Genomic DNA, 14,193 nt, shown 5'->3' on the forward strand with positions numbered 1-14,193 from the left:
CTGTCTCCTAGGTTAGTTCTGTCAGAACCTCTGCAGGTGGGACCTGGAAACGACAGATTTTAAAGCTATTCAGGGAATTCTAATATGAAGCCAGAGGTGGAAATCACTGATTTACACTCTGCTTCTGGGGCACAATTAAGGATTAATTTCTTTACGCCCTAATTTAGCTACTTCCCCCCCCTTTAATTTTGCCTCAAAGTATTATGTATACCAAATATAAGGCTAGGCCTCAGTGGTAAGAGTGCTCACCTAACATGTGTGAGCCCCTGGTTTCAATTCCCAGTAGCAGAAGAAAAAAAAATCTAAATATATGTCTTCTTGTTGTAATATGATTTGTTCCTTAGAATAATTTTTCACAATAAAATGTTTCAATTACAATGATTTGGTTTCATATAATTAAAATTTTAGCCAAATTATTATTTATTATATTCTGTTGAATGCTTTTTGTTGCCATAAATTTAGAATTTGAAAAGCAGAGTTGAATACAGAACCAATATAATAGATACTAAATAAATATCAGTAGAATTGAATATATGCTTTTGAACTCTTATAGCTCTTATAGATGCCTTTATTGGACCTGTAATGTCTTTTACCCCCTTATCTATCTAGAAAAATTCCATTTTATCTTTCAAAATTCCCAGATCATATTTTCTTCCTCCCGGAATCTCCCCTAATCTCTCTTAAACTAACTCTCTCTCTCTCTCTCTCTCTCTCTCTCTCTCTCTCGGTGTTTCCTCTGCCCCTTTCATGGTTCTACTTGGTACTTATCACGTATTACTTTTATTTATTTTTCTTCTTTGCTTGTTTGTAAAATAAATCCCTTCTCCATAATTGACTGTGAACAGCTTGCATCAGGTACTGATTTATGCCTTTCTACTCTTTTTCTCTCCGAGAATGTTACAGTAACTGGAGACAACAGACACTCAATGGCATTTCACAATCTCTACTGTTAGGGACTGACTTGAATCCCCTCCAAATTCATGTCAAAGCTCTGACTCTGAGTGTGATGGCATTTGGAAAAGAGGACTTTGGAGGCAGTCAGGGTTAGATGTGGCTATGAGAGCTGGCCTTCATGATGGCATTAACCCCCCCATTAGCAGAGGCCACAGTGAACTTGTTCTTTCTCTCTGCCATGTGAGAACAGAGAAGAGGAGGAAGACCCTCACCAGATTCCAAACTCACTGGATCTGATCTCTGACTTCTGCCCTCTGTTTAGGGAACTCATTCTATGGTGTTTTGTGATGGTCTGACCTAACTAACACGACTATGAATCAGGATTAAGTAATTTGAAGAGAAAATTAACATCAACATGAATGAGAGTTATACTTTCTTTAAGTTTTCTAAAAGATAGGCATTTTATTTTGTAAAGCAAAGGCCATATTAAATATAATTGGACTATATATTTAATACTTTCTTCCAAATAAACTTGAGGTTTATTGTTGTTGTTGTTGTTTTTGCATTTTTCTGGTATACTAAGAATTTTTTCATAAATACATACAGTTGAAATGAAGTAATTTTGCAGAGCAACAATCAGTCCAATTACCTTGTGGCCTGCATTATCAATTAGAGCTAGTCAGCAGGTATTCTTTTCATTTTTTGTAATAGATACCACTCATTGAAGACTCAGTGCCCCTTGCACTGCTTCAGACATTATGTCTTAAATTTGTTTTACTTTGCCTGGTTTGGTGCAGACAGAATATTTAAGGTATCATGAAAACTCCCTAATGTATTATTTATTAATTCAATAAACATTTATTATGCATTGTAGAAATCCAACTCTGTTTAAAGACTATTTTAGTTGGTTTCATTCCAGCAAATTCTTGGGACTACAAATGTTAAGTTACGTGGCCCTTACCTAGTGAACCTGTTCTATAAGTAAAGCATAAAAACTGTAGCTTAGGTTAGCAGTCACACACTTGAATTTCATGGATGAATAACATTTTTAACATTTGGGGAACTAATAGCAGTGTGCCAATATTTTACTTGACCAAATAATAACATTTAAAACAAATACCACTGCCAACTATCACCATTAGTTAACAAATGATGGAGCATTTATTTTTATTTTATTTTATTTTTATTTTTATTTTCTAGTACTAGGGATTGAACCCAGGGGTGCTTAACCTCTGAGCAACACCCTCATCCCTTTTTATTTTGAGACAGTCTCACTAAGTTACTTAGAGCCTTGCTAAGTTGCTGAAGCTGGCCTCAAACTTGTACACCTCCTGCTTCAGCCATCCAAGTCACTGGAATTACAGGTGTATGCTGCCATGCCTCACTGATGGAGCATTTTAACACAAAATAATTAAAGAACATAACCTTAGAAGAGAATAAAAGGCAGTCTTGAAAATGACTACATTTAACTTAATAGGGTAAAACACTATATTCTTTATTCTCATTTTGGCTTAGACTGCCAAAACTTTGTTAAAAATAAATCCATGTATACTTTGTTCCTGTTTTCCATCATTCAAAATCCCTTTCTTATTCAAATTCTTACGACTGGTCACTAAAATCTTCAGTAAATTTGTTTTAACCCCTTCAGCCTTGTAGGGTTCAACTGAATAATGCATGTTTACTTGTCTATACTTATTTTCTGTTAGTTTTTCAAACACTAAAGATAAATGGTGTTTCTGTTTAAGTTTATTTCTATATTTTCTTCATGTTTCTGATTATATTTCTGCATTGATAATATATCATTTAAACATCTATGTAAAGGCTATAAATCAAAGACTAACAAATGTAACAAGACTTACATGTGTGGACCCAGTGAAATTGCCCTTGTCATTACAATTCCAAGAATTACAACTGTTAAAATTGTAGAAATAAAGGAGATCTGCAAAGAAAAATGTAAAGCTTGTTAGTGTAGCATACAGATTATTTATTTTTAAAATATTGCATCTTTTTCCTTTTTACTTGGGTAAACTAATGCAGTTTCTTTTTTTTTAAGTCTAATTCTTTAGTCATGTATATTCTTATATGCTAGTGTTGTTAACCTCAGGCATGTAACTTCTTATCAAATCACAGTTTGGTCCCTCACCTCCAAATAGATATTCAAGTACCAAATATGACTATTGTTATAATTTTGCAACATGGCTTTAAACATTTTCAGTGACTTTCTGCATAAAATATAAAATTGTACTTTTTTTCCTTCTCGTTCTTAGTCTGTTCTGCTCCTTCGTTTTTGTCACTATTTTAACTGATTAAAATATCAACTGCTAAGAACAGAGCCCAGAGGAAGAGCATGAGAAAAAGATTCACATTAAACAGGAACGAGAGGTGGGAGGGAAAGGGAGAGAGAAGGGAAATTGCATGGAAATGGAAGGAGACCCTCATTGTTATACAAAATTACATATAAGAGGATGTGAGAGGAAAGGAAAAACAAAACAAAACAAGGGAGAGAAATGAATTACAGTAGATGGGGTAGAGAGAGAAGATGGGAGGGGAGGGGAGGGGAGGGGGGACAGTAGAGGATAGGAAAGGTAGCAGAATACAACAGTCACTAGTATGGCAATATGTAAAAACGAGGATGTGTAACCCATGTGATACTGCAATCTGTATACGGGGTAAAAATGGGAGTTCATAACCCACTTGAATCTAATGTGTGAAATATGATATGTCAAGAGCTTTGTAATATTTTGAACAACCAATAAAAAAAATTAAAAAATATATCAACTGCTCTGTATGTATATCTGTTTATTGCAACAAAACTGTAGATGTCTTAATAGGAGCTATTTGTCTTAAGGCTGTATATTGTTTGCATTGGGTGTTGTTATTATTTGTCTTTCCCTTAAAGGACAGGTACTGGAGACCTTCAGGGACCCTATGGGTTTACAGGATAGTAACTGTATTGCCTCAAATCCACACTGCTAGATGGATAGACACACAAACAACATGAAAAAACAAGAGAACAAATTGCCCTACACAAACCAAGATGCTCCAATAATAGAATCCATTGACACTGCAGTAGAAGAAATGTCAGAGGTGTTTAGAATGTACATAGCTAAACTGATCTGCAATGTAAAGGATGATATAAGGAGTGAAATCAGAGTTAATATTAGGAGATGAAAGATCACTGCAATAAAGAGATTCTAAAAGAAATCAAGCAGAAATCCTCAAAATGAAGGGACAATAAACATCATTGGAGAAAAGATAGCCTATCCAAGAAATAATGTTGGGAAAACTGGAAATCCACCTGTAACAAAATGATATTAAATCCCTATCTTTCACCCTGAACAAAACTTAACTCAAAGTAGATCAAAGACTTAGGCACTAGAACAGAGACCCTATGCCTAATAGAAGAAAAAATAGGCTCAAATCTTCATCGTGTCAGCTTAGGAACTGACTTCCTTAACAAGACTCCTAAAGAGCAAGAAGTAAAATCAAGAATCAATAAATGGGATGGATTCAAACTAAGAAGCTTCTTTTCAGCAAAAGAAACAATCAAGATTGTGAAGAAAGAGCCTGCAGAATGGGAGAAAATCTTTACCACCTGCACCTCAGATCGAGCATTAATCTCCAGGATATATAAAAAACTCAAAAAACTTAACACCCCCCCAAAAATAATAACCCAATCAATAAATGGGCTAAAGAACTGAACAAACACTTCACAAAAGAAGAAATGCAATTGATCAGTAAACATATGAAAAATTGTTCAATATCTCTAGCAATTACAGAAACGCAAATCAAAACTACTCTAAGATTTCATCTCACTCCAGGCAGAATGGCAAATATCAAGAATACAAGCAAGCAACAATAAATGTTGGCAAGGATGTTGGGGGGAAAGGTATACTCACACATTGCTGGTGGGACTGCAAATTGGTGCAACCATTATGGAAGGCAGTATAAAGATTCCTCAGAAAACTTGAAATGAAATCACAATTTGACCCAGCGATTCCACTCTTTGATTTATACTCAAAGGACTTAAAATCAGCATAGCACAGTGACATAGCCATGTCAATGTTTATAGCAGCTCAACTCACAATAGCTGAACTATGAAACAAATCTAGGTGTCCTTCAACAGATGAATGGGCAAGGAAAATGTGGTATATATACAAAATGAATTATTATATCAGCCTTAAAGAAGAATGAAATTGTGCCATTTATGGGTAAATAGATGGAACTGGAGAATGTCATGCTAAGTGACATAAGCCAGTCCCAAAGATCAAAAAGCCAAATGTTTTCTTTGATATGTGGATGTTAATATAAAACAAGGGGAAAGGGTAGGGAAGAATAGAGGTACTTTGGATTAGACAGAGAAGAGTAAAGGGAAGGGAGGGGGCATGGGAATAGGAAGGATAGTAGAATGTATTGGACATTATTGTCCTATGTGCATATATGTTTACATCACCGGTATAACTCTACACCACGTACAACCAGAAGAATATTCCATTTATGTATGATGTGTCAAAATGCATTCTACTGTCATGTCTAACTAATTTGAACAAATAAAAAAATAATATATAGCTCATATATTGAAATAATATTTTGGATATATTGGGATAAATAAAATATTAAAATTTTAAAAAGGAGGGAAATGTTCAAATATTAATAGTAGAATAAATATCAGTAGCTTTATTTTCATGAGGACTTTGAAAATTCACACACACACACACATACACACACACACATAAATCCAATTTTGGTACTTTTATTTATTTATTTCTGAATGACTGTTAAGGATAGAAGATATGGTGGAAAGAATACCTTTTTTTTCTCTTATTGGTGCATTATAGTTGTATACAATGGTGGGATTCTTTGTTAAATATTTGTACATCCGCACAATGTAACCAATATAACAACATAATTTGGCCAATATCATTCCCTTGCAGCTCCAGAATACTCTTGAATACTGTCTCTACCCTCACTTTTAAGTATAAGGAGAGAATTCATCACTGGGTATGAAAAGTAAAATTTTACTTTGAAAAGTATAATTCAATCAATTGTTGAAATAGAATATAAAATTATCATATAAATAGTCCTTTAAAATATTCTTCATCAGAATGCATGGAATCATGGAGACAGCACCAATGATATTTTGGGAAAAATATAAATATTCCTTGAGAGCAAGGGTATAAAATACAGTCAGAAAGTTTAGTTTATGCAAATGAGCTTATGTGATGAGTAGAAAAATTATGTGCTTGGTTTCCCTAGAAAGAGTTCAGTATTTATCTTTAGCAATAAGAATAAAACATTGGCCAAATTCTCAACAAGTGATGAATCAACACATTGACATTTAAATTTACTGAATGGAAAAAGGCAGAAAAGACATTATAATCTACAAATAAAAATATTTTGTGCCATTGAATGATTCATCCTTACTACTAGGTTAATTTATTTTATTTTTAAAATTTTAGCTAATACATGGAAACATAAAAGTTGTATGTATTAATGGGGTACAACACAATTTTCAATGTATCTATATATTGCATAATGTTCAAATCAGGTTAAATATAATTACCTCTTCAACCATTTCTCATTTCTTTGTGATGCTTAGTTTAGTTTTGAATTGTTTAAACATGGAACACTTTTTCAATAATTGAAACTTGCTTAAAATATAGTTCTTTATTATTTCTAAATTTAATACCTGTTGTCTGATACCACTTAGGGTATCTATTTTGAAAAAGAAACAGGAAGAATATATTTAGTTCACATTCATCAACTACTTAGCCATTGGTTTCCTCAAACAAGCTAATGATGCAACCATGGTTTATTCTAGCATAATCACAAAAACATTATAAGAAACTAAAAAGAGTACTGTACTTAAGAACTTTGCCAACTAGATGCTAGATCAACAAAATTAATGCTGGTAACAAGGTTCATTTCTACATCAATTTAATATGTAAAGCTTACCTTTCCAAGCTTTGCTATATCTCGGTACAAGGACAAAGGCAGAGTAAAGGTTACCGTGGAAAGCACAATAATGAAGTGACGACCAATAAATACATTCTCAGGATCAACTAAAATACAACAAATAATATTTAGTGTTTGGAGATACAAGTAGCACATTGGTCACACAACTAAATAGGCAAGCAGTTAATTATAAAAAAGTGACTGAAATAATATAAATTATCCCTAAATGAAAATGGTTTTAAACATATGTAAAAATAGAAATAAATCACAAAAACAAAATAACTTATGGGTATACCTAGGCCTGAAATGAATTTATAAAATTTCATATTCATATTATTTTGGTTATTCCCTAATCAGTTTCTCTGCTCTTCAAAGCAAATAGACTCATGGTCTCTGAATTATTCTTAATAACCATGATATGGTGAAAAGTTGAACAGGAAGTGGGATCCTGGTGTATGTTGTAAAGGTCTGCTTGAGAATACTGTAGCAACTTTTGTAACCATCTCACCCTGCAAATAATGAGAATGTCCCTCTCCTGGGTGAAAGACACACTTGTTTTATGTATATCCATAAAATGGAAAGCCCCTACAGAGGCCAATTATTGATACAACTATAGATCTAGACAAATCTAAAACACACTCTGCCAAGAAAAAGAAGCCAGTCTCAAAAGATACACGTTGTATGATGTCATTTACATGGCATTCTGAAGAAAAGCCAAAGACAGGGAGAGAAACCAAGTCAGTGGTTGCCAGGGGCTGGAGATGAGGGCACTTTTCACTAGAGGGAGTTGGGCAGAACTTTGGAGGATGATGGAAAGGTTCTGTATTTTGTTGTAGCTGTGATTATATGACTATAAACATTCGTGAAAACTCACAGAATCTATCCTAAGGATTAATTTTATTGTATTAATTATAGCTTGATACAAATAATGGGGAAATTATTTTAGAAAAGATATAGTAAAAATAGGATGTGAAAAATGTTACCACAGAGCTGTGATATAAAACATAAGGAATTTAAAATGTAGACTATTCTAAGTATACGAAGAATGACAATGTTTTTAATTGGCTAAATAAAAACTATGTATAAAAATAGATCAAAAATTAGGATCAACATTGGTCAAGGGAACTGCAAGATATCTGAAGTAATCCAAGTCTTCCTCCTTCAAATATTTTATTTATATATTATAATGAAACACATTGACTATATATAATCATATAAAATAAAGCAATTTAATTCTTCAAAAGTCTTATTTTCACTTACCTCCAGGAATTCTTTGAAAAACTTTGCTCAAAGTATCTCCAGCTATTATGTTATAACTTATCATAGCTAAAAATATAATTAAAATAATAGTCATTAATAAACCACCACGCATCTCATCTTGAATATTTTCAATGTAATCAGTTATTACTTTCCAAGAATTGACATAATCCTACCTTTTAAAATATATATTGTAATTACTAATATTAGCCACCTTAAATTAACTATTCAACAGATTTATGGTAGAATATCAATTTATATTACAAAAAGATTTTCAATTTACAAATAGATTTTCCTCAGAACACCTTTAAATAATGAGTTCTGGTAGTCATTTAAAATTCAAAATGCAATTTATCTTGGTATTAAAGTTCAATTTCAAAACCTTTTTTCAGGAATATATGTACTGCTTAAAGTGAGGAATAATAATATTAAATGTTGAAGGCACCAAAATATTTCTTCAATTGAAATTGTAAGACATTTGGGAGAAATACAATGTTGACCTTTTGTGGAAACATATGCAGTTAGACATTTGGACAATAACTTTTGTGATAATGATTTAAAAAATGAAGTCTATTTGGGCATTGGTTTCTATTAACATTTTACCATTTCAGAAGTGCCAGGTAGGGGCTGAGTTTGTGGCTCAGTGGTAGAGCACTTGCCTGGCATGTGTGAGGCCCTAGGTTCGATCCTCAGCACCACATAAAAATAAATAAATAAAAATAAAGTTATTGTGTCCATCTACAACCAAAAATAATAAAGAAGAAAAAAAAAAGAAGTGCCAGGTAGCATTTTCACCATTGTCATAGAAATCTTAGATTGCATGTTTGTCTAGTACATCATTTTACAAATGCTTAGGGTTTCACAACAAAGAAAAAAATATTCTGAGCCTTAGAAGAAATTTGTTATGTCTCTCATTCATTTCACTTTTAATTACAAAACATTCTATAGTTTTGCCAAATAAGAAAAGCCCAATCTTAACTAGATGAACATCAATGTCATTTTATTTTGGAAAAACACTCAGAGAATTGACCAAAAGGACAAGAAAATAAGGAGAAAATTAGTGAAGATGTAAACATTTAATTTGGAAAATATTTCAAATGCTAATTTTCTTTAATGATTCTTAAATTACTATTAAAATGTTTTTATTCAGAAGTAACTATTTAATACAAATCATTGTAGTATTCATCTTCATAATCATCTTACCTATAAATGGATATAAAAACTGTAGAACAGAGAGGAGGAGATACCCGGGAAAACCAAAGGTTTTGTTAACCAAAGACTGGTAGCTGTCTGTTCCAGAAAGAGCCCCTCCTTTTATCAACAAAATAAGGGAAAAGTCTGTGGCAAAAAAAAATAACAAACAAATGTCAAAATACATTTGATAAAAATAGTTTTTTTTGACTTATCACAGAGATAAAGGGAATTTTTTAAAAAAAGTTTAATGGTACAGCATTATCATGACTATATATATATATATAATTACCTTTCATGAACTGTCATGTTTTTAGTGACATTTTTTAATCGGGCTGCATATGCACTTAACATATCCAGACAGTGAACTGGATAGAAGAGGGATACAGACTGGAATCAATGTGTCAGGATTCCATTTTACTTTTCCAACCAACAATGTAATCACTGTTACCATAATGTGACAACTCTTCAAGCAACAGAACACAAGGACTTAAGAGTTTCATACATAGTCAATGTGTAAATATTGAGAATGGACGTGCTGTAGACATTTTAGAAAATAAATTTTAGGAGATTCAGAGAATTTGTTTTATAACAAAGTAACTTAATTTTTTATATATCATGGTTAAGAATATTTTAAAAATCCACATTTTAGGAATTCCAATTCCAATTTTAGAATCAAAGTTAAAAATATAAATTACATTTAAAACTTACTTTCTCTATTTAACTTGATTGATTGATTTTTATTTTTACTGAAGGACACTATCGCTTTATTGAGTACAAAGACATGTATAAGGTGTGATACTGGCTCTTTATTTTATTTCTTTTTATTTTTTTGGGTCACTGGAGATTGAAACCAGGGTTGCTACATCACCAGTCTTTCTTGTTATTTGTTTTGAGTGGGTTCTCATCTTGCTAAATTACCCAGGTGGTCCTATCTATCAGAACATGCTATCTTTCTGCTTCTATTTCCTTAATAGCTGGGATTACATGCATGGACCACCAGCGTGCCCCTGGTCTGGCACCCTTTAATCTCTCTCTCTTATATTTCCATCATGGCAATTTCTTTTTATCTTCTAAGTAATTTAGAAAAGTATTAGAAAACAAACTAGAAAATACAAATCACTGTGGTATGGTTTCCACCTTGATTTTCTACCCATAATTAAAGCTTCTTTCCACGAGATCAACAGTTTCCAAGTTGATGAATATAATTTCTTTTCTCCTCCCACTATCCACAATACCACTTGCTCTTTCTGATTTTTCCCCTCTTCTACTTATCACTTCCCTTGAACTCATCCATCTTGCCTCAATCTTTGTGACAGCACTTTCTCCTGGTTGTCCTCCTACCATTCTGGCATTTATACTGGTTTTCAACAGTTTCTTGACTCTGCTTCAAACCCTGTATCCCTGGGATTTTTGCTCATTCTTCAAGATGTCTTCCTGTGACCTTATCACATCCCTGGTTTCAATTTTCACGCACATGTTAGTAACACCTAAATTTGTTTTTCCCAGTTCAGTCTACATCTAGCTGCCTAATACAAGTCTTACCTTCAAGATCTCATAGGCATCTCAATATTAAAATGTCCAAATGCTACTCAGTGTATTTGTTCTGAAACTTGATTCCTCAACCATGCTTCTCCAAATGGTGAAAAATAACAGAAACTTGAGACTCCTCCTAAACTCTTCAGTATTCATTACTTGCTGTATAACTTTGGTCCCAAATCCAGTTAACTGTTGTATCATAAATACTGACTAATATCTCCTAATTGTTAACCTCTAACCTCCTTTATTATAGAGCTTTGGCCTTACAATTTCTTTCCTGGATTGCTGCAATAACCTCTTTACAGTTCTTCCATTCACCAAACTCGTCCCCAGTATAATTTTGACATCTCCCCTCCCCCAGATGGATCTAACCATAGTTTAAATTTAATCAGTCTTCTGCTTTAAACTCTCCAGAGATATCCACTAGTGCTTTGAATAAAAATAAAATTCTTTCATGGGCAGAAAAACCATATGTGTTTATCTGTGCAGCCCTTCTTGAATCTTTGTAAAGCAAAGCAATATGCCCATCTTGAAGAATGATATAAGGATCATGGAGTTTAAATGTCTAACACAATGTCTGATATGTTAAAGAGGTGTTTTAGTTATCATTTTTGCTGCTGTGACTAAAGGACCCAACCAAAACAAGTTGTAAAGGAGCAAAGATTTATTTAGGGGCTCCCAGTTTGAGAGGTCTCAGTCCATAGACAGCCATGTTCATTCCTCGGGCTAAAAGTGAGCCTGAACATCATGATGGAAGAGTATGGCAGAGGAAAGCAGTTCACATGATGATCGGAAAGCAGAGAGAGAGGTCTCTACTTGCCAGATACAAATATATAGCCCAAAGCTACACCCCAATTCCCACCTTCTCCAGCCACACCCTACCACTTCAGTTACCACTCAGTTAATTTCTAACAGGGGATTAATTCACTGGGTTAAGGCTCTCACAACCCAATCATTTCTCCTCTGGATATTCTTACATTGTCTCAACTGTGGACTTTTGAGGGACACCTCACATTCAAGCCACAACAAGAGGCTAACTAAATTAATGAAAAGTTGTGTTATTTTTATTTATTTTTAGCAGGTTGCATATGGTGGTTGAAAAAAATCATTGTGGGGGTTCAATATTAGTGATAACAACTACAAAATGGTAGCCAATACTTTTAGAATGCTTTTCTGCAAGCCAGTCCTTTTCCCAAAGATTTGCATATTAACTCATTTAATCCTCACAATCATGCTAAATTGGTGTTATTATTATTACAATTTGATAAATAAAAAAAGTGAGGCTTAGAAGTTTAGGTAAATTGCTGATTTCCCCATTGCTAGAAATGGAAGACTCAGGACTCAGGACGTGGTAGACTGTAACCAGAATCCATGCACTTGAATTAATATCCCAACTCTGTCACAAGTAACTGCAGACCTTGCATAAACCATTGTAATCTAGTGGAGTCACAATTTCTTCCTTCATAAAAGTAAGACGTGAATACCTACCGCATGGGGACAGAAGGATTTAATATTGTAGTTTTATTATGCTCATCATAAAGCCAGTCCTCAGGAAACGGTAATGACTATCTTTACATGAGAGCAACCTCTCCAACTTCCTCTCTCTCCACTTAGGAACATCAACCCTACACTTTAGCCATACTGAATCACATTTCCATCTGCTTAGAGTACCCATCCATTTTCTTTACTAACTTACATTTTTCCATAAACACTCAGTGGACATCTCCTCCTTCTCAGAATATACTTATTCTATTGAGGCTATGTTAATCACCATGTATTTTCATGATGTGTTATAATTATGTGTTTTCTACCTGTCTAATACATTACATCACCAGCTCTTATAACAGCATGGATATCATTCATCACTGCTATACTGGGTGCAGTATCAATGCCCAGCACATTGATGATCCGTATACATTTGATAAAATTAATTAATTCAATATACTAGGGTTGCTAATTGTTCATCTATTTGATTCTCATTTAATGTGATAAATGACCTAGTAATGAGACTTTAAATTATCATTCATGCCTAAAGCATATTGCAATTAATTCTATTTCCTTTACTGAAAACCAGGAATGACTTCACTGAAGAGTTAAATGATGCCTTTCAGGCCAACAGATAGGATTTTTCCAGGTAGAGAATAAAAGGAATGTCAGGCAGGGGGACTAGCATCAGGAAGGCAGTGTAAAAGCATATTTTACATATGGGGAATGAGATCGTCCAGAATTGCTAAAAGAGAAGGTCTGAATGTGACAGTATTAGTGACAGGTCATTAAGTAATTAGAAATGAGAGTAAAAGTACAGTGACCAAATCATGAAGGAGTCTAATTGCAATGATTTTTCGTTTTTGTTATTATTACAGGGTTGTGGAGAGTTGAAAACGGTGCAGTAGCAGATATGAGGCTGTTTTAGAAAGATAACCCTTAAGCAATAAGCAGGACTCATCAGAAAGTAGACAGACACTAGAAGCACAAAAAACGGAATATCTACTTATTGGCCAAGGAAGAGAACCAATGAGGGGTTCAGTCACTGAGAGGAGGCAACCAATTTCACAGATGCTGTGAAGGTTTTGGGGAAAACTGTATGTTTGAGATGAGAACATTGAGAGTTTTATAAAAGTTCAAAATGTATTGCTTAAAGTTAACAATTTTTAAGAATTAAGTCCACAGAATATAAATGCTTTTGTCTGCTTATAAAATACAGGCTATACATATATTCTCTTAAAAGTTTAAGGTATTTCAAGTATCAATCACTATAATATTTTGATCCCCCTTTAAATATATTATAGGCACATTTAAAAATAAGCCATGAATGAATTAAAGTTGTTTAACAGGCAAATTTTCTTTTAAACCATTATGTATATGTGAACAATTATATTCTACATGTAGATTTTGCTTTCAAAGCCCAAGAAACAAAGTGAATCATAACTTATTAATTATTTGGCTTTTGTGTAATAATCCTTTATAAAAAATAATTCAAGTATTTGAATCATGCAAGTACATGAATAAGTTGGTAATTTCCACGAGCTTGGTAATATGTGATTTTGCAAAGGACAACTCATAGTCATTGTCATGGGTTTATAGGTATCATTATTTGAAAGTCACTTACATTATCATTTATTCATGTATCATATGATCTGATTTTAGTAAGCTGTTCATTCTCCTTAAGTCCTTAATTCTCAGGTGATATATATTGCTTGGCTTTTCTATCTACTGATTGACAGTGTATGTAAATGTTTACAGTGCATTTAAGCTACTGTAGGCCTGGGTGGAAATTGTTTGTCAGTGCTGATTGACTGGGAAACAGGAAATTAAAAAAAAATCCTTGAATGGGTTTTTCTAGTGTGATATGTGCTT

General features: G+C 33.3%; 1 protein-coding gene and 1 long non-coding RNA gene across 8 annotated transcripts in view; one reads left to right on the forward strand and one right to left on the reverse strand.

Moving 5' to 3' along the window:
- Positions 1 to 14,193, forward strand: part of LOC144365556 (uncharacterized) — a 259,899-nt gene that overhangs the window by 34,796 nt on the left and 210,910 nt on the right. The gene's annotated exons all lie outside the window — the stretch shown is intronic.
- Slc38a11 (solute carrier family 38 member 11) overlaps positions 1 to 14,193 on the reverse strand; it is a 51,612-nt gene that overhangs the window by 32,838 nt on the left and 4,581 nt on the right. For all 4 annotated transcript variants that reach the window (XM_040294399.2, XM_078017514.1, XM_021733111.3 and 1 more), the window contains 4 exons: positions 9,310 to 9,444; positions 8,110 to 8,175; positions 6,850 to 6,956; positions 2,754 to 2,833 (listed from right to left, as the gene is read on the reverse strand). In XM_040294399.2, the coding sequence (XP_040150333.1) occupies positions 2,754 to 2,833; positions 6,850 to 6,956; positions 8,110 to 8,175; positions 9,310 to 9,444 (388 nt within the window). The remainder of the gene's footprint in view (positions 1 to 2,753; positions 2,834 to 6,849; positions 6,957 to 8,109; positions 8,176 to 9,309; positions 9,445 to 14,193) is intronic.

The sequence above is a fragment of the Ictidomys tridecemlineatus genome, chromosome 7 (genome assembly GCF_052094955.1).
Source record: "Ictidomys tridecemlineatus isolate mIctTri1 chromosome 7, mIctTri1.hap1, whole genome shotgun sequence".
Classification (NCBI taxonomy): Eukaryota; Metazoa; Chordata; class Mammalia; order Rodentia; family Sciuridae; genus Ictidomys; species Ictidomys tridecemlineatus.